The sequence below is a fragment of the Tympanuchus pallidicinctus genome, unplaced genomic scaffold (assembly GCF_026119805.1).
Source record: "Tympanuchus pallidicinctus isolate F22 unplaced genomic scaffold, pur_lepc_1.0 scaffold9, whole genome shotgun sequence".
NCBI lineage: Eukaryota > Metazoa > Chordata > Aves > Galliformes > Phasianidae > Tympanuchus > Tympanuchus pallidicinctus.
Genome location: NW_026294813.1, coordinates 15,198,299 through 15,218,118, shown reverse-complemented (window position 1 = coordinate 15,218,118; position 19,820 = coordinate 15,198,299). Strand labels below are relative to the sequence as shown.

At 50.2% G+C, this 19,820-nt stretch overlaps 1 protein-coding gene across 3 annotated transcripts; it reads right to left on the bottom strand.

Moving 5' to 3' along the window:
• Positions 1-339: 339 nt before the first annotated feature.
• On the bottom strand, positions 340-19,538 carry PIGO (phosphatidylinositol glycan anchor biosynthesis class O). Of its 3 annotated transcripts, XM_052670144.1 has the most exons (13): positions 19,287-19,536; positions 17,947-18,440; positions 16,495-16,638; positions 15,444-15,567; positions 14,328-14,487; positions 13,459-13,632; positions 9,751-11,323; positions 9,098-9,301; positions 8,591-8,793; positions 8,154-8,224; positions 7,474-7,590; positions 1,112-1,243; positions 340-452 (listed from the first exon to the last, which is right to left on the bottom strand). In XM_052670144.1, exons 2-12 carry the CDS (start codon positions 18,437-18,439, stop codon positions 1,162-1,164), a joined length of 3,345 nt encoding a protein of 1,114 aa, XP_052526104.1. In that variant the 5' UTR covers position 18,440; positions 19,287-19,536; the 3' UTR covers positions 340-452; positions 1,112-1,161. The 3 variants fall into 3 exon arrangements, with proteins under 3 accessions (XP_052526104.1, XP_052526105.1, XP_052526106.1); XM_052670145.1 differs by lacking the exons at positions 340-452; positions 1,112-1,243 and having other exon boundaries at positions 4,341-7,590; positions 19,287-19,535; XM_052670146.1 differs by lacking the exons at positions 340-452; positions 1,112-1,243; positions 7,474-7,590; positions 8,154-8,224 and having other exon boundaries at positions 8,644-8,797; positions 19,287-19,538.
• Positions 19,539-19,820: the final 282 nt, after the last annotated feature.

Below are 19,820 nucleotides of genomic sequence, written 5' to 3'. Positions count from 1 at the left end.
CACAAACTGGCTAATGCCCACCCACAGGTGCCTTGGCTGCAAATGACGTGACTCGCCCAAAAAAGCTTCAAGTGCCAGCTGCAGAGCAAAGCAGGCTACAAGAGTTGCAGGAGGCAAGGTGTAACCTGTGTAAGAAATCCCCAAGGCTAAGAGAAGGTGGCTAATTCACACTTCAGAGCTGTAGGAGTAGCACAACAGGCAAACACTCTGGCACACGGCAGTGCAGGAGCTGCTCAGCATGCATCCGTGCTCAGATACCTCAGCACTGCTCAGGAGTCGGAAGAGGTCAGTGATGCTCTGCAGGCAGCTATCTGCCAGCCACCATGCTGCCTGCAAGGCCCCCAGTCGGTGCAAAGGTGCCTGTAGTTCCTCAACAGTTACTTCCTGCAGCACCTTCTGCCACAGCTCTTCTGTGCTAAGGTCCTGTCCAGAGGTTCCACAAGCCTCCAGAACTAGAAAAAAAGATAAGCCAGAAATCAAAACTAAACCAAAATATCTCACCAAAAAGCAACCACGAGACAACAGGCCAATATTCTGTAACAGCCACCTTTCCAACAGGCAGAGAAACGCTGATACAAGCGTGGTCTCCTTGGCAGTAAGGGATGGAATGGACTTAACAAGGCTTGCCCAGGCTACAGAAGCAGCACAGGAAGCAAACTCTGACAGTGGAGCTAATGGCTTCACACAAAAGAGACACTACACAGTTTAGAGCTACGGCTACAGCTTTACTGAGCTCTCCTGATATTTTATACCGATATTACTATTTGTCCAAGAGCAAACATGCTAACACTGCAGATTTCTCTCCAAATTTCTCTTGCAGCATTTTTTAGTAAGCTTTCTTTGATCTCACCATACCATAATAAAAACACTAGTTTGCTAAAGTCACTAAAACTTTGCTAGAGAAATGGCATCTTATGTAGTAAAAACTCTCCGTTCCCTTAAATTTTTCTGTTTTGCTGCAGGCAAGACAGCCACACAGCTGCACATCATCCACAGCCACGTGCAGCTCTACCTCCTCCATTCCTGGCAGAGCCAGTCTTCCTTGTTCAAAGATCCTTCTCTTCTGGCCAATTATGGTACATCACTAAAGCACTGAAATAGTTTTCCTTACCCCTGCAGAGCCCTTGGCGTATTCCTTCTGCTTCTCCTTTGATGGCACAGTCAGATGTTCCCATGACAAAGAGCAGCGAGTTGTAGAGGACAGTAAGCTCCAGAGGCATCGTAGGGAGGGCAGGTGGCAAGCCTATAATCGAACCCATCAAGACACCGATCTTCCTCTTCACGGCTTTAAAAAGCCCTACAACCACCCATGCTTTGTGACAAGTTTCCTGTCATTTATTTTGTTGTTATGGTGTGAATCTATAACTTGAGGATTGCACAAACTAGAGTGACAGCAGATGCTCCCCACCTCTCCAGGTGCCAGCAATGATTCAGCCATCTGCTCCTCTGGTATCCAGATACTGCAGCGTTCCAGGCCTTATCTTACAGCACTTCCAAAAGACCACCAAAAACCTGCCCCCTTCCAGTACTGATCTATTATCTTGAACATAGACAGGTCTCCTGCACTGTCTCTCCCCAGGTACCTCCACAGAGCAACTTGTTCTGCTCCTCAAATCCTCCTCTCAAATGAGAGTGCATTGCTCTCTCATCGGATTCTCTCTGTAGCCCACTTGCAGCAAGGAATCAGAGAATCATCTGAGTTGGAAGGGAGCATTAAAAGTCACCTAGTCCAGTTCTGCAGTGATCAGGAACAACTGATATAGGCTAGTTTGTTTAGCAATACGGACCAGTATATTAGTGTAAGGACCAATAGATCAGAGCTTAGCAAAAGGAACCAGTGAATGCTAATTCTAAAACTTTCCATTTCAACTTTGCCTGGTGTGTGAACAGCCTTATTTTCTCTTAGTTTTGCTTCACAGGAAGCACTAGAGTCATAATACAACACTTATTTTTGCATTTTACCAGGTGCAAGGATGTTTTCCTCGAATTTCATTTATATTGTTTTGGAAGTTGCTCGTTATAGTCTAAAAAGCAATGGGAATTTGCCAAGTTGTGGAAAAACAGCTAAAGGTCAGCCAGAAGTTTTAGTGATTAAGCTGATGGCGGAAAAATGGGGGTAAACTACCACCCTAAATACAACTGCGCATGCCCAGAGGGATATTAGCATATATTAATGACTTATTGGAAAAGAATGAATATGTATGTAAGGGTACTGCATATGTATGTCTTATTTGTTTAAATGTAGAACCTGAACTCTGAGAGAGAAGACTTGTCAAGTAGCCCAGTGCGTATCATAAGGAATAAAGGAATGCTACTTTCTAACACCACGTTGGAGTTAAGAGTTTTCTTCTCAGATTTTGGATTACACACCCACAGCTCCATCAGGTGCTCAGAGCCCCTCCAGCCTGACTATGAACATCTCCATGGATGGGGCATCCACCACCTCTCTGGGCAACCCATTCCAGTGCTTCACTACCCTGACTGTAAAAAAACCCTTTTTTGTTATATCCAGTCTAAACCACCCTTCTTTTAATTCAAAAGCATTTCCCTTGTCCTGCTGAAGTCTGTCTCCTCCTTTCTCACAGCCCCCTGGTTAGATACTGACAGGCTGCTCTCAGGTCTCCCCAGAGCCTTCTCTCCCCAAAGCTGAACAGCCACAGCTCTTCCTCAGCATGGCACGATGACAAGCTGTTCCTCTCCTGCAGTCACACTTCTCCAAGGAAAGGCCTCCTCTTATTTTCCAGACATACCTAAACTCGGTTGTGCTTCCCAACGAGCTCGAAGGCCGGGGCTGAGCCTTGATCCCTTTGATTAAGGACTGAGCTCAGTTTCAAGGCAGCACAGAATGCATCGCCCTCCTCCCTTCAGCTCACCCCAAGCGGTGGAATTCTCAGGGAAGCAGCCTGGGAACACCGGTGCCCTGCACGGCCCGGCTCTGGGTCTGCAGCAAACGGCAGATCGCAGCAGGGCCGCCACTCACCCCGCATCCGCAGCAGCAGCTCCCCGAAGGCGCCTCGCAGCTGCCGCGCCGCCGCCGCCGCTCCTCCGTGCGCCGAGCAACGCGCTGCCTGCAACGGACACGCTGACCAGCCGGCCTCACACCGGGGCCGAGCCTCGTGGAGACAACCCGTGCCGAGGCCGCGGGGAGGGACAGGGGGACGAGGGGAGTGCCTCACCCGCCATCGGCCGGCCAGGGCCTCGCACTCGGCCGCCCACGCCTGCAGGCAGCCCTGCTCCGGGGCCGCCCCGCACCGCTGCCGCTTCATGGCCGCCGCCACCCGCGCGCTTCAGTCCTCCCGCCTTCCCGCTCTCCTCTCATTGGCCGCTGCCCTCTTTGCCCTCGCCGCCATTGGTCGGGAGAGAGCAGTCGCCACGGCGACAGCTGAGGGCGAACAGCGGAAGGGACGACGGCGGGCGAGGAAGCCCAAACCGCGACGCCCCGCGGCCGGCGGAGGAGACAGCTACAGCCTGGGCTTCGCTGTCGAATCACAGAGGCGTTCGAGCTGGAAGGGACCTTTTAAAGGTCATCTGGTCCAACTCTCCTGCAAAGAACAGGGTCACCTCATTGTGGCCTTCCAATACTTCAAGGCAGCATACAAACAGGAGGGGGAACAGCTGTTTATGAGGGTGGATAGTGATAGGGCAAGGGGGAATGGTCTTAAACTGAGCCAGGGGAGGCTTAGGTGAGATATTAGGAGGAAGTTTTTCATACAGAGGGTGGTGACGCACCGGAACAGGTTGCCCGAGGAGGTTGTGGATGCCCCATCCCTGGAGGCATTCAAGGCCAGGCTGGATGTGGTTCTGGGCAGCCTGGTCTGGTGGTTGCAACCCTGTACATAGCAGGGGTTTGAATCAAGGTGATCTTTGTGGTCCTTTTCAACCCAGGCCATTCTATGATTCTATGGTCTGCATCTCAGTCAGAGCTCAGACCCTGGCCCAGTCATAATGTCTCTGTATAGCACTGCTTTGCTAGTTTCCACCCCAAAATCAGAGCCCGGTGCTGTTGAATTGTGTCACCAAGAGACCAGATCGTGTGCAGGAATGATGGCCTGCTTTAACCCCACCTTTCTCCTAAGGACATCCAACCCAAATAGCTAAGGGAAGAACGTGGGGCCTGGTGAGATGGTGGGCAGGAGGGAGGGAAGGAAAGGGCAGGATGCTGCTGCTCCCATCTGCATGCTTCAGCTCCACGAGAGAAGCAGCCAGCTGTGGTGACAATCTGAATGGGAGAGTGCACAGCAGAGCCTTCTCCCCCAGCATGCCAGGTTTCCTCTTCTTGGACCAGCATGCCCTTTCCACCACATGCTCTTTGGAATTTTAAATGAGCAAGCACAGCCATGTTTGTTCCACCACCAGCAGCATGTCATGATTCTGAAGTCATCAAGCTTTGAACAAATATGAACTCTTATCCCCAAAACACTCAGAAGAACAGCAGCCAAATTATTAGCTCAAAGGCCATTAGGGAAGGCCAGTAAAGACTAGACACATGAATGAAAGAAAATAAGAGCATCTCCAGCCCTTGGAAAACTTGACTCTAAATTCTTTGGTGTAGTAGCCGGTCTCCCTTGGCAGAGCAGTCAGTATAAGGCCAGTCCTCTGTCCTTGGCATCACTGCATTGACAATCACATACTTGCAGTTTCATTACTGCAAGTAATAAATTCAGGTGACATGAGTTGAAGCTACATCCTTGTACCTCTATAAGAGGAGTCAGGGAATGAGGCTGCAGTATTTCTGGAGAGTAGACTGAGACATGAGTAGGCATCATGATTTGTCAGAAGCTCCCAAGGGAGCTTCAGCTTTTAACCCAGGCTCAAATCTATTAAAATATGTGCCTAAAACAAAGTCCTAATTTATACTCTGCAATGGGGACTACCACTGTCCAGTTATTTTCTGGTGAGATGTATGAGTTTTTACAGAGCTGCAGCTCTATTCTCTCTGCTCTGCCCCAGCCTCCCAAGCCACAAGCCTCCTTTTCCAGCAGATTCAAAGAGCTGCCACGACCTTGCAGGCAAGGAGCTGAGGAAAGGATACTGCACATACACAACAGGCATGGGAAGGTTTGGCAGCACGATGGCATCTGCTGAAAGAGGAACTAGTCCAAGAGGTGGGAGAGAACAAAGCCCAGGGGCCTGGGTTGCAGCAGTGGGAGCGTCGCAGGCCAGCATCACAGCATTAGTGACCTTAAGGGCTTCTGCCAACACAAACACATCCAGGCAGCAAGCTCCTGACTGGGTTACATGGTTACAACAAGACATATGGGGGCTCCAGACTGGGAGGCTAGTAACACATTATCTAACACCATGTTAAATAAAAATTCACTGGTTAGTTGCTACTTCCATCCCTTCCCTTCTTTCCAAGCAAAAGCACTCTCATTCCCTGGCATTACCCCAAAATAACTGAAAACTTTTTGGCCACCAAGGAGTCACAGTATATAGTCAATAACCTATCTAAAGGATGATGAAACTGCTTAAGCCTATCTAATTGTGAGCTGTAATGTTTCTCTGCAGCTCCCAGCCACATGCTACTGCCCCTTTCCCTGCACCAGCACTGCTGTGCATGCAACCAAGTTGCAGTGACCCAGTCAAGGCAGTTTTGTCAGATACAAACCAGTCCCTGCTTTTGTCAGGTGAAATTAAACAGGACAGGACCACAAAGGTGGAGAAATACAAAGCTGAAATGAAAGAGCAGAGGCAGTAGGACAGAAGCTGGCCAAGCAATGAAAGTCCAAAATTAGAGCAATGTAAGCCTCCCTGGAATTCCCTCTGACACCTGAGCAAGCACTACCACCCAGTTTGGGCAAGAAACAAAACTAAACCTGTCCTGAAAGGATGTTTTCCACAGCTACTGGGCACTTGGGACATGACAATAAGAGCTCAAATAATCACTGAGATGGCTAGACACTTTCCCCAGGGCCTTCCAGAACAGAGTTAAGGAAGAAACAGAAGTTACACAGGCAGATTTTCTCAGACTGAGCAAAGAACTCAAGCAGGAGCAGTTAGAATGCATGAGTCAAAAAACTAAGCAGGGACCAGAACAAAAAATGAAGGAAGGACCTCAGACAGGCAGTCCTCAGCTCCTTCCAAAGAGGAAAGACATGAAAAGCATTTCATAGCACCACAGTGGTATAGGGCAGTAAGGAATCCCAGCTCCTATCAACAGTGCAGGGAAAGTTTAGCTGGAATCCAGCCAGGCACCATGGTCACCATCTTCCACCTCTGCCCATACAGATATACATCTGATAGAACAAACTCAAAAGTGGGTTTGAGACAGCTCGCTTGCAGCTCAAAGCCACGAGCAGAAAAGCAAGATCAAGAGGGTAGCAAGCACCCAGTACTGAATCACACGTCATCCTCCACAATGCCTAGGGTGCCATCAAGGTGACAGAAACTTCCTCTAGCACATACATGGATATCAGTGGGCTAGGCCACCATGCAGGAGTTGCCACCTGCTCACAAATCTCAAGCAGCTGTTCTCAGCTCTCACCAAGGTCAATCCTGCAGTTAGCTTCGTGAGACTCCCCTTCCTCCTAACAAGATCCAACACAGGGGTGACTCAAATGCTCTGTCACTACATCCTGCTAGCAACTAACTGTTCCCAGTCTACCAAGCATGTGCTCAGGAGGAGACCAAGAGCCCTGGCTGCTACACCCCTGAATATGTAGGCAAAGCACGCAAAAGCCATAAGTGGAATTTCCCAGTCGTGGACACAATTTACCCTGCCATCATATTCCCAAAAAACTAGGCCTGCTTCAGGCTGTCCAAGACAGCCCAGTCTGCTCTACTCTGCCCTTAGTACTGTTTAGGAACATGAGGAAAACAGGAGTGAGTATAGGGCAGGAGAGGCCTCATTAAGAGCAATGATCTAGCCTGATAGGAGGACAGGTGCAACCAAGACCCTGGGAACCATCTGCTAACATAATTATGTGCACTCTGTTTCCAGCATGAAAACTGAGCATGCAGAGAGAAGTGGTGGCTGTAGGACCCAGCTGGAGGGCAGAGTTATAGTAGCCTTTCCTCTCTATCCCTCCTTAGCAGACCCCTTCAAGTGAGTCAGTGTCTCTGCACAGGCAAGATGATGCTCTCCAGGCACATTGCAGACCACTGCAGCCTACTAGCTGCACAGTTGGGGCAGTTGTTGGGAATGCAGTAGCAAGACATCCTGCTGTTGTTTCTGCAGAGAAGCACCTCAGGACTCTTGCTTCTTGGCTTCCTCCTGTTGCTAACAAATGCACGAGAGTTCCAACCTCAATTGCTGAGAAGCATGCTCCCTGTAGAGCATCATGATGAACAGGGAACAGCTGGCACTGGTCCTTTTGCACAACACTGAGGCAGGGAGCTAGGGATAATCCCAAACTGCTGTCGGCAGGCACTCATTGCTGATGGCTGTTTTACCCCTCCCGGCGCTAGGGAATCAGGGAGATGAACACAGCCTTGGCCAACGAGCAAGTCAGGCTCCCCAGATCTTGGTGCTACCTGAGCTGAAGCTGGCTGAACCAGGTGCTAACGGCACAGTCCACACGCATCACCAGGGAGATCCCCAGCAGGAGGCAGATGCTGCTCACCATGAAGCCCAGAGACTCAAAGAGGAACCTGGAGGCACAACAGATGCAATAAGGTATCATGCTACCGACACTCCCAGCAGATTGTTTTTCCTGACAGTGAGGGACTGGCAGCATCACCAATCCTAAAACCTGGATTATGTTTATTCCTTAGCAGTGGATGATGCTTGCAGTCTGGAACCCAGGCACGCCTTTGGTTCTTTGCTGGTTTCAAGGCTATTCAGGAAGACACTCAAGTGGGACTTGGGAACCCTCAGAGGTCAAGAACACCCCACATGCTTACTATCCCAAAGGTTTGCATCTCATTTGTAGTCTGGTAGTCAGAGAGTCTTTGGCTCTCTGCCCTGAATATTCTTAGCTTGCAGGTGGGCTCTGGGCGTCCTTAAAAATCAAGATAAGGAAAAACTACAACGCTCTAGTCTGAGTCCAGCTTCTGAACCTGAAACACGAATTAGTGAAGAACAATCCTACAGCCTCTACTAGTGATATAAGATCAATCACATGGTCACTTCCAGCATTACTGGCTCCGAACTGTAGCCAAGACTTCAGCAATATGAGCTGTCACCCAGCATCAGAGTAACTCCTGGGACTTACTTTGGAGCAAAGACCTTCCAGACCATGAGGTGCCTCCTGAGGATCACAGCTGCACACACACAGGCCAGAAGCTGTTGGTGAGACCAGGAAAACAAAGTTACAAGTGACATTCTTCTGGGCAACAGGTTCATACCTGAAAGCGATACTAAACTGCAGACCTGAGAGGCCAGTACATCAGAAATAAGCATCCCAAAGAGGATTCCCTCCCATAACAAATCAGGAAAGACAAACAACTTGTGGTGTGCTGTTGGCCTTCTCAAAGCAAACAGTAAATTGCACAGATTAAGAAGAGGATTTTTGCATCTCCTTCTCCACCTCCACATTTCAACCCCAGGCCTGTCTCTGACCCATTTGAGTCCCATCTCATGTCAAAGTGCCCCCATGGTTCTCACAGCACAGTTTTATTTTCAGTTATCCATCCCAATCTCAGACCATACCTGTGCCCCAAGGACAAAGAGGTACTTCAGCCCCAGCTGCAGCAGAGCAGTGGAGAACTTCTCTGGGGACTCCCGCAGCCTCATCTCCATCATATGTTCGTCCACCGTCTGCAGCTCCTCCTGAGACTCCCTCTTGGACTTCTTCTTCTGTGAGCTGGGCATCTCACACACAAAGGGCCAAAGCAGGAGCAGAGGGCAGCCAACTACCTCGAGGACAAAGGCACATGAAGTTACCAGGAGCCCAGGAGATGAGGCGCAGTCTAGGCTCTGCCGTCATGCCCTGGATGTGGCAGGAAGCATATACTCCAGCTCCAGCTTGCTGGTCAGGCACAACTGCATGGAGGCTGCAAGCCACTGGCAGCTCTGCAGCCCCAGAAGGGGACAGTGAGGATGCTGCTGTTCAGTTGGTGCCGGAGCCTTCCTCACCTCGTGCTCAGCCTGCAGGCCTCCAGACAAGGCAAAGCTATGTCTGCTCAGGCTCAACGGCCCAGGCAGAAATTGATTTACCTGCAAAGAGGATATGGGAGGCAAACGTGTTGGCGCCCACCAGGACAGCAGGAACGAGGTTTGTACTGTGGTCAAGGTGAAAGCCCACAAAGGCTGCGTTCCAGTGGATGGCCGGGAAGACGGGCTGATGGCCCGTGGAATAGAAGAACTGTGAAGCAGCAAGGAGCCACGAGATGACTGCAAACCAGGGCACTGAAAAAGACTCTGAGAGAGAGAAAGATATCAGTATCAAGGAACAAGATAGTCCAAAGAAACCCACAGGATTTTTTTTCATGTTCCCCTCCCATTCACTCTTCTCAGACAGAAACTAGTCAGGATGCCAGTATGTGGCCAGGTGCTCCCTCTGCTGCCCACCCTGCTCCTGGACTCTTGTCAGCAACAGAGCACTTAATGGCTGCATCCACTTCTGGAAAGAAGCATTAGGGTAGGACCCCCTTGTTCTCCCACACTGTCTCCACACTGCATGCATCTCTCTTCTATTAGAGAATTTAAGCAGCTCTAAATAAGCTACAAGGAGGATGTGTGTACTACCATTCCCCAGGAGCAAAAACTCGTCTCTGCCTCTCTCACTGGAAATAGGATGAGGCTGCAGTCTCACAAGGGTAACACTCAGGTTGCACATCCAGAAGATGTTCCACTGAACCCTGACTCACCGGTGTCTCCTGCGAGGCTTCTGGCACGTGTGTGGATGTGCAGCAGCACAAAGGCCTCCAGGAAGAGGAGTAGGAAGGCAAGACTGAGCCTCTCAGTGTGCAGGAGCATCAAGAGGAAGCCCAGGAGGGTAAGTGCTATGACCAGGGCAGCCGAGTACACACTGCCTAGCCCATAGGCTGCGACTGTGGCCCTGCAGGTGCGCCGTTCCAGGCGACTCTTCTCAGACTCCTGCATCCTCTTGTAGATCTGAGGGATGACCTGGAGCAAGTCGACTTTGCAGCTGGGAATCCCCTGGTAGGGAGTGACAATGGATCCTGCAGATTCCCGTGAGTCCTTGGCAAACACTGTCATGGGATGGCACAGCAAGAGCAGCAACCCAACAGACGCTAACCCATAGACAGCCCATGGAAAGGCAATGACTGCCACTTGCACCAGCTCCTGCAGCTTGCCTAGAGAGTCCTCAGCACTGGAAGCAACAGCCCAGTAGCAGGCGATGCAAAGGACCACCAGTGGGAAACCCCAGCGCACAAAGAGCACAACGGGGTCTGAGCTGTTCAGATTGCCATAGTGTCGCAACCAGCTCCGCACTGCATACACCAGCCCAGCCAGCAAGGCCACACATAAGAGGTAGAAGAGGTTCTTGGCCCGTGTGTTTCTCAGGCTGGCAAGAGGTGGAAGGAAAACAGAAGGCCGACACTGAGGGATTTCTTCACGGCACTGGTGGAAGAAACCAGAGAGCCGCAGGCAAACCAGAAGCACAGCCACAAGGCATAGCAGGTGCCAGCTCTCTTTTCGGTAAGAGGAAAAGCCAAGAGGCTGTTGCTTGTGGCCTTCTGGCACAGTCAGGCGACCATCCCAGTGGAGCTTTCCTATCAGCAACATCACCAATGAGGCCAACAGGAATGGGGCAACTTGGGCCTCAGCTACCACAAAGCTATCAGAGAACATAGCTCCACAGCGGAAAAGGAGAATGCCCATGGGGAAGGCCAGCCCCAGCCACACTCGCAGTCTTTGCCTCAGACCAGAGCTGGCCGAGAGTGGTTGGCTGCCCAACAAACGGGCTGTCTTGGGATGCCAGCCCCACCACTGCCAGAAAAAGCCCAGTAGAGATGCTGCAGCTGCCGAAGACAACAGCAGGAGAAGATCCAGCTCCTCCTGGATGAACACACAGGCTAGCCCATACAGAACAGCTGTCACCAGCCCCCACAGCAGGGGATACAGGAGGCAACTACGATAGAAGGAGTCTGACAATGTGGCCAGCTCTGAGGCCACATAGCAGAGCAAGCAGGAAGCAGCAATGAGGGTGCAGCCTGCCACCATACGCAGAGGATGAAAGCGGGCCCAGGACTGGGTGCACACAGCCCGTGCCTGCCGCAGATAGAGCTGGAAGCGGCTGATGAGGCTTCTGAGCTTGGACTCCAATTCCGGAGACACCAGCATTGCCCTCTGCACCTGGGCCAAGAGCTGAATGTGCTCCTCTACAGCGCTGGAGAAAAGCTCCTGCAGGTGCTGGAGCTGCTCTGCTGGCAGGTCCTGGGCCACCAGCGAGTAGGAGTGCAGGAAGCGGTCCACCTGCAACAGGAGAGAGGAGACAGCATCAGAAAGGAGTGCTGGAAAAGAAATTCGCTACCATCTTTCTCACACAACCCCTTTGGAGTGCAAGCAGTCTCAAACTGCCAGCCGTTCTGAGGACAACCACGTTTTAAGATGCGTCATATGGACTGGTCACTCAGATGCAGGAAAACTGTATCTCTCTGCCAAAGCAACATCCCTCTGAAATAACATATCTGTCCTGACAACAGCACTGACACCTTTAGGCACCCAGTTCTTCAACTGTTAACACTACACATTATTAAAAGTTCATATGTAGAGTCTTTAGTAACCACAAGGTAAATGTCCCCCCAGAAGTTCAAGTCATCACCAGCTATTACTCTGAACCCAGTGCCAACTTTCATCTTGTGTTGTTTTTTTCCCCTGACAACAGACATCAAATTAAACAGCTTACAGTGGATCATATCAAACTGTTCACTCTTTTTGACAGGTACATTAAGCCACTGCACTAAGGAGAGCTCCTTCTGCCTTTTACTTCAAGATCACAGGAACAGAGCTAGCTATGACCCCAAAGTTGCAACAAAAGTCTTAAGAGGGCATTAACAAGTCAGGTCACCTGTGCAAACATTCACTGCTCCACAGTGCAGATCAGCCCAATTCCAAAAATATACTGATCGATTCATATGGCTTCCAGTCACCATAGAGCACAGGAAGAACCAGTCTGCTCCTGTCCTTGAATGGTAAACACATGCACTAGCTCTCTCCCAGGCCTGCATGACCTCCTTGGAATGCCAGTGCTTCTTCAAAACCAGTGTGATCAAGCCAGAAACAGACAACTAGCTGCAAAGATTTAAGAGACAGCTCTAGATATGGCCAATTCCTCATACATGATGAATATTCTCAAGGGCTAATGGTCAGTAAAGTGTACTATCATCTCTAAATGACAAAGAACACTGCTCCTGTATAAATAGGCAGCAGACACTGAACACTTCTGCCTTCCCACTAGCAATAACATCCTCTCCAGCTCTTCACCGATATGCAGCAATGGTGTCTAGGCCACATAGCCCTGGCTGTTTCCCGGTATCTGGGCCAAAACAGGACCTGGACTTTTGGTTTGCCTTCTTCCTTGAGAACCGCAGGACTACACCAGAGCACTGACTGTGGACTTCAAGAGTTAATGTAAGGCTTGCAATGTGCTTCTAGCAATACAGGATCCCTCAGAGGCAGCCAGGCCCTTAGCTGAGACACATGCCTTGTAATACATGTGACAAAATGTGTTCTGCAAAGTGCCAAGTGCTTCACACACAATCCCCATGTTTTCCATGTGAGCTCATGTCCTAGCACATGGCCTGTCCCACTCCTTGGGCTTTTTTTAATAGCTGTAATATGCCATAAAATACAGGCTCATTCACGTTTTGTCATTCAGTTGTTGAGGTTCTGCATTCTCTTGCACTTAGTGTAAACTGTTCCTTCTCTGTTCCAATTTATTCTCAATTACTACAAAGTGTTTCTTTCATTTTGTACTTCATTCACTACCATTTTCCTCCTGCCACTGATCCAGGACAGTGTTATAGCTAGCCCTGTTTCTTCTCCAAAACTGAAGAAACATTAAAACACCTGCATGTACTCCTCAATCTCTATTAAGGAAACTTGCCTCTAGTCATCTTCAGCCTCAAGGAAACAACTTTCCCATCAGCTTCTCCAAGTAACCAAACCCACCTCTAACCACCTTATCCTAAAGCAGGTAACACTTCCAGGCCAGTATTTTTCTACAGCACAGCACTCATTCCCAGGTACTAAACAAGTGCTTCCCATTAATACTTGGAATATGATTCTGTCTTTTACTGGAACAAACACTGCAAGCAGGTAACTCACAAAGTTCTCTATGAAGATAACACCACATCACTACCTCACCTACACCAAGCAAAACAGGTATGTGCCTAAGAAAACTTTCTTTCTCTCCTCTAGTTTAGCAGTGAGGCCTGCCATAAACGCAGTGCTATCAACCCAGCATGTGAACAACTGCCAAAGCACCCGGCTTCAGCAGCTCCCAAGAAACTGAATGCAGTGAATTCCCAACATGACCAAGAACTAGGATCACACAGCTAACCCCTGGCACTGCCACAGGACTGCCAGCAAGTCTTTCCCTGCCGTACCTGCTTGGCATTGATGTGATAAACCAAGAGCTGCTGCAAAGCTTCAGACCCAGTGTCACCATCCCCGGAGAACAGCTCGGCCATCACTTCCCCGATGTTACTGTAGGGAATTGGCACACCCAGCAGCAGGGCCACAGTGGGCACCAAGTTCACCTGGGGAATGGCCTCAGGTTCCTGAAGGAGAGGAATCGGACATTTGTGAAGGACGCAGCACAACACAGACTTTCAGCTGGGAGAGGGGATGATGGCAAAGCACCTGTTGAGCAGATACTGGGAAAGACAAGGGTTAAAACACAGGGGGAAGCTCAGTCCTGCCGAAGGCAGATGACAGAAGATGCCTGCAGGTCCCTGGGTCTGGCTCACTGTCTAACAGCTCATCTGACCCTACACAAAGACTCCTCGCAGTTGGAGGGACTTGAATACCAGCCCCTCCCATACAGGTCATGGCTCTGCCTCCAAAGCTGAAGGTACATGTCATACCTGCAGACCTTTTCAGAAGGCCTGTGGGAAGCTGCCTGCCCTGTCATATATGTTTGCTGCAAACTAAGTGGTAAAGATGTACTGCAGAAGTGAAACAGTTCAACAGAATCTGTTTTCACTCCTCTTGCAATCACATTTTTCTCAAATGAACTTGTCTTACTAAATATACCAAATTGTGTTTGATGCAACCTGATATTAATGAAATCCAGGTATTTTTAACTTCAGTTATTTGCATTATTTGTCAGGTTTTCCACCCTTCTCTGAGGAAAAGTGATAGACTCCCTGTCCCTCTCAATCTAAACGATCCCAATTGAGCTGTTATTCTCTACACCCCACAGTTTGCCCCAGATGCCACCTCAGGCAGTAGCAACCAAGGATCTGCTTCTTACCTCGGGAGGGTCGGTGCCGAACAGAGGTGTTTTACTATACACAAACAGTGCAGCATTCACTTCCCTCTGGCTGTCACCACCATGGTCTCCAGTCTCTGTCATGCCATGGTCTCCAGCCACCAGAAGGAGAGTGTCATTCCCCAAGTGATCCACCAAGGACCTGTCACCACATATAAGGAAAGTCATCAACCCCAGGAGCACAGGTGGGAGAGGAGATATCCATCCCTTCCAAGCTTAATCACGTGAGAGAGCTGAAGCTCACCAAAGGACCTAAGCAAAACTAGGTGCTGACACAGAGCTGTACCAACTAAACCAGGGACTGCAACAACAGACGCTTCAAAAATGAACTAAAAAGTCAGAGTGCTGAAATAGGGTGGATTAATGTTGTCTAAATCTCCCGTGAGTGTTCCTCAAGGCCTTTGGGTATCTCTAAAAATAATGCAATTCAAAAGGAATGTTCCCAGTTTCAGGCTAATCCCATGAGGGTCTTATCTACTGCATCACATTGCGTGAGCAAATTCCTACTTCTGAGGAAAAAAGATCTGGGATTTGTCTCTGAAGGATGCAGTAAGTACAAGACAATGCATCTGCACTCTCACATGCAGAAAGGCAAATTAATTCCTCCTTGTAGCAGCAAAAATGAAATCAATCCTGATAATCGACAGCCATAGCATTTTAGCTTCAGGCGCGGCTGTGTAAGCAGAATTTCTGGATTCCGTCCTGCCCAAACACACAACTCGTATGCAGTAAATTCACACAGCCTGTGCAGTAAATTCCCTCGCCAAGGTCCTCCAAATGTTTCTCAAACATTAACTAGGTCTCAGTGATGATCTCTATTTTTAACATGCAGAAAGTGAGGTTTCACGACCTGATGGTTTGGTTGAGAACCAAGATTTGAAGACAGCTTCAGCTCAGAAATCAAACCCTGTTCTTTGCCACTCCCTCACAAACATCTACACAGATGAGACTGCCCAATAGCTGGGGTCTCAACTGCTACTGGTCATATGCATTCTCCGTGGTAACAGGATTTCTGTGTCCATAAATCCTCTGGTAAGACCCCCTAGTTTGGCTGAAAGCAGGAACCAGTTGGCCATCCCCTACCACTGCAATCATCACCTCAGCATCTCATTCATCTGGGTAAGCTTCTTGGCCATTTCAGGATGATCAGGTCCATGTTTGTGCCCACAGTGGTCCACACCAAGGAAGTGAGCAATCAGCAAGTCCCACTCACCACTGTTCACTGCAAAACAAGAAAACTCCTGTCACACAGTAGCCTAGGATTCAGAATGTGCTCTACTCCCAGATCCCTCTGTCAGAGCTGTCTGGCTGCTTTGGAAACTACTGCTTTTTCCCCTCTTTCCAAACAAAGGGGACACTCAGGAAAAGGAAAATCCAGAAATCCAGTTCTTCCCTGAAGATATTTCAAGTTAGACTCATCCATGTGCCTCTTTGCATCCCATGTGGAACATGGGCCCAGCATACTAATGCTGTCCCCAGCAAGGGACATACCCCTCCCCTCTGCTCCAGGGTCTCAGAACATGAAAATCAACACATTTGCAGTTAAATGACAAACTAAATGACAAATTAAAAGACAATACTCATCATTAGGGGAACTTCTTCACCTTCATCTTAAAAGACCACCGCAACTTTGACTTGTCTACATTTATATACACACAAAGCAAAGAACACTTCCCCTAACCTAAGTCTCAGAAAGGAGTCTGAAATCACATAACATTCACAAATCAATCTCACGCTTCAACTTCTCCTTGAGATTGGGAGCAGCAATGTGCTCTCACCTTCCATAGGGTAGCAGGACCTCTGAGTTTGTCCTAAAGCACCGCCAGGCAGAGAAGTAAAGAAAAAGGAAACAGCTGCTCCTCTCGGCTGTGTATTTCTAGGACAGACAGTCAAAACTGCAGCCCAGTCCTATCAATCAGCCCTACCTCCCAAATGGAGAAAAAGTATTTAGAGAAACAGTTTATCAGTCCTCAAAGCTGGCTTATCTGAGGAAATCCAGCTACAGTGCTCTAATCCCTGGGCAGCAGACATGAGTGGGTGCCACTGCCCAATGCTATCATGTAAAAATTCTTCAGTCCTACCCCAATCTTGCAGTAGGAACCCTGTATAACATAAGAGTTAGATCAGCCTTCAGGGAAGAATTGCTTACCAGTTGGATAAAGATACTCCAAGATCCCGTTGTCCACAGTGTGAAGATCCTTCACATTGAAAGAAGGGAAAAAATAAGAGCGGAAGAACTTCTTCGGGAAGAGTCCTTCCCAAGTATCATCACCCATGAAGACCACTCTTCTTCCTGAGGCAGAAAGAAATGAATTAGTGAGAGCAGGAAGCCCATTTGAGTCAAGCCATTACACACACTAGTACAAGCCTGGGAAGATCCAGGTCAGCACTGGCTCCTCTGAAACCCATAATAAAAGAGACTGAGACTTTAAGTCACCATCCGGTTGCAAGTGAGTTTGAATCAAGGGAGAGGTCTATCCCCTCTCTAAGCCTCTAAGTGCCCACAGCTCCCAGTAAAGCAGCACAACCTCATTACTTATCATTAACCTCTGCCATATCACTTTAGTAGAAAGATGCATAGACTAAACAGGCCAGAAAGTAGACAGTCGTCCATTTGTATGACTGTAGTACTGAGCAGACAGCAGCACCAAGGGCTGCACAATCCAACTGTAAAACACAAGGCAACAGATGGCTACTGACAGCAGATGATCAAAAGCTGAGCACTAGGCTCCAACTTGAAACATAACTGTGGGGCTTTTATACGTAGAAAAGGCAAGAGCATGGATGCTTACCACTGCCCACACTTTGCCTGCCCTTGCCATATCTGCAACCAGCCACATTTCTGTGTTTTCAGAGAGTCTCCAGCCTGGCAGCAAAAACCACCTCCCCCATAGCTAATGCTGTGCAACAAGGTCTACCAGTGCTTTTGCACTCTGATGACTGTCTGCATTTGCCTGCCTTGCTTGCACGGGAAGCTGACAACCCAGAAACATTGCCTCATTCCAAGCAAAAGCACAATTGGCATTTGTGGCACTTGAGCCCTTAAAAAAATCTTTCTAAGTAACACAAGACAGCATCATACCATCCTCTCTCTGCTCCATCATCCCATCCTAACAAGAAACTCTTTACTGCCTCACTAGGCATATTTAGGTAACATCAAACTACACATAAAGTGTGGTAACAGAAGCAGACAAGTGCACTACCTGTGTGAGGTTCTCATACCACACGTGGCCCTAGCTCCGCCCTCATCAGGTGTCTCACCTAACTGCCAACTGACTTGCAGTGCCCTTGGCTTGTCAGAGCCACTCCTGGCAGTGACCTTGCGACAGCCACCACTAGTACAGCCACTTTCACGTGTTTCTCACCATCTTTGAATAAATCCTAAGCCAGATCCCAGCTTAGGATAGAGAAGATAGAACAAGATAGAGAAACCCCAACTGCGTAACAGCTTCAGCCAAGTCTGGGGTAGGGTGAAAGAATTAGCTGACTGGCAGGAGGTGTGCTAAACAGTTCCCTTGATACAGAGAGAAGAATAAAGGTCCCTCGTGAGCACTAACAGGTGCCTTCTACATGGCCTTCCATGACAGGACACCACACGTACCATTCTGCACCAGCTGTGCCAGCAGGTTGTCCTCCTGGATCGCATAGGTAGCAAAGTTACTGCCCACATCAATGAAAGTGGGCAGTGACCCAGTGGTGAGGCCCTTGATGCGCTGCATGGTGGCAGTGGGGGGATCAGCTACGAAGCGGTAGAGGCGGGCATGGTGGGGTTGAGAGGTTGCCAGGTGGTGCAGAAAACTCAGCTTATTCTCATAGGGCAATGGGTTGACCTTGGCTGGGTTAAACAAGGCAAATTCAAAACGGAGTGCATCGATGATAACAAGCACGATCTTGGGAAAGCGCTGGGGCAACCAACAGGAGCCTGGGGGAAGGCTCTGCTTGTCCCACGGTGGTGGTGCAAGTGGGTCTGAGCAGGAACTGCTGTTGGCAAGCTCAATACGGGTGAGCAGGAAGCCACTCATGAAGAGCCCAATACCAGAGAAGAAGAGAAAGCAGACCCAGGCCAGGAAAAGCAGCACTGGCCACCGCTGCATCCTATGGGGAAAGACAGATAAGCTCAGTCCCCACAGCTCTACCTGAGCCAGGTGACGCGCTCCTGCCAGTACCCATCCCTTGTCAGTGCTCTGCACACCAGCACTTCTGTCCCCAGCTCTCCTCATAGCCACCAGCCACTGCCCCGTGACTTTGTCCCACACCAGCCAGTACCACACCTGGTACCACCTCCCCTGCAGATTAACCCCTTGTACCCTCCTGCCCTGCTGCAGCCGATCCCCTCCCATTTTCAGCTCCCCTTGCACTTTTCAGCCACTCTACCAAAATCCCCAGGCACCACAGAGTAACCCAATCCCCAGCCAGCCCCTCACACCTAAGCCTCTACCTTACCCCCCAGCACTTCTCTAGCACCCTGACTGTCCTCCTACCCAACACCACACAGCCACTTTCATAACCCCCAGCCTGCTGCCTAAACCCCAACACCTCACACACCCCCCAAACCTACACCGTGCCATCCTCACACCCCCCAAACCTCTCCTGTACCCCAGACCAACCACCGCTCCCTCTGCCATTGCCCAGTACTCTGGCTCCTCCCGCACTCCAACATTCTTCTCCGTTCCTCCCATTCCCCTCCCGACCACCCCTCTGCATCTCGACCTCCCTCACAGCTCCCCCATCCCTCACCATCCACCATCCTTCACCCACCGCGGCCCCTTCCGTCTCCTCATGGTCCTGTCGCTACCATGCATTACCCTAGCACTCCCGCCCGGACACTCTTCCGCCGCCACGACCTCCCCCGTACGGCTCCAGTTGTTCTCAGCCCCCCTCATTTCCCCCCCCCCCCCACCCCACATCCCTCCCAGCCCCACCGCACCCCACTCGACTCACCTGCGGCCGCCGCGGCCCGGCCTGAGCCGCCCCGGAAGCGCCGGCGGCCCGAGAGCGCCGACGTGCGGCGGCGGCGGATGTGACAGCGCCCCCTGATGGCCGTGTGAAATTCCGCCGGGCTGAGTCCTCCGAGCGCCTTTCACGAGGCCTGAGCACGTCCAACTCCTCCAGAGCGGGATCCATTAATTAAGTATTAATTAAGGACGTGAAACTATTAGGAAGTGCCCAAAGGAGGGCTGCGAAGGCCGTGAGAGGCGGCTGAAGGCCCTGAGTGTGCTGGGCCCAGAGCAGAAGAGCGGAAGGCAGCGCTGAGCTCTGCTCTGTGTGACAGCGACAGGGCCGAGGGAACGGCGTGGAGCTGCGCCAGGGGAGGGCCGGGGGGTGGGGAAAGGCTCTGCAACAGAGGGCGGTGGGCACGGAACGGCCTGCCCAGGGCAGCGGGCACGGCACTGAGCTGCTGGAGCTCAAGGGGTGTTTGGACACTGCAGTCACGCATTGGGTGAAGCCATCAGTTGGATTCTGTGATCCTTATGA

Excerpts from the sequence above, each read along its gene's own strand:
- PIGO (XM_052670144.1), bottom strand. The coding sequence starts at position 18,439 with ATGCAGCGGTGGCCAGTGCTGCTTTTCCTGGCCTGGGTCTGCTTTCTC. Across the intron at positions 11,324-13,458 it reads ATCACATCAATGCCAAGCAG|GTGGACCGCTTCCTGCACTC; the intron begins GTACGGCAGGGA and ends CTCCTGTTGCAG. Across the intron at positions 1,244-7,473 it reads TTCAGCCAGCTTCAGCTCAG|GCTTGCCACCTGCCCTCCCT; the intron begins GTAGCACCAAGA and ends GTTCGATTATAG.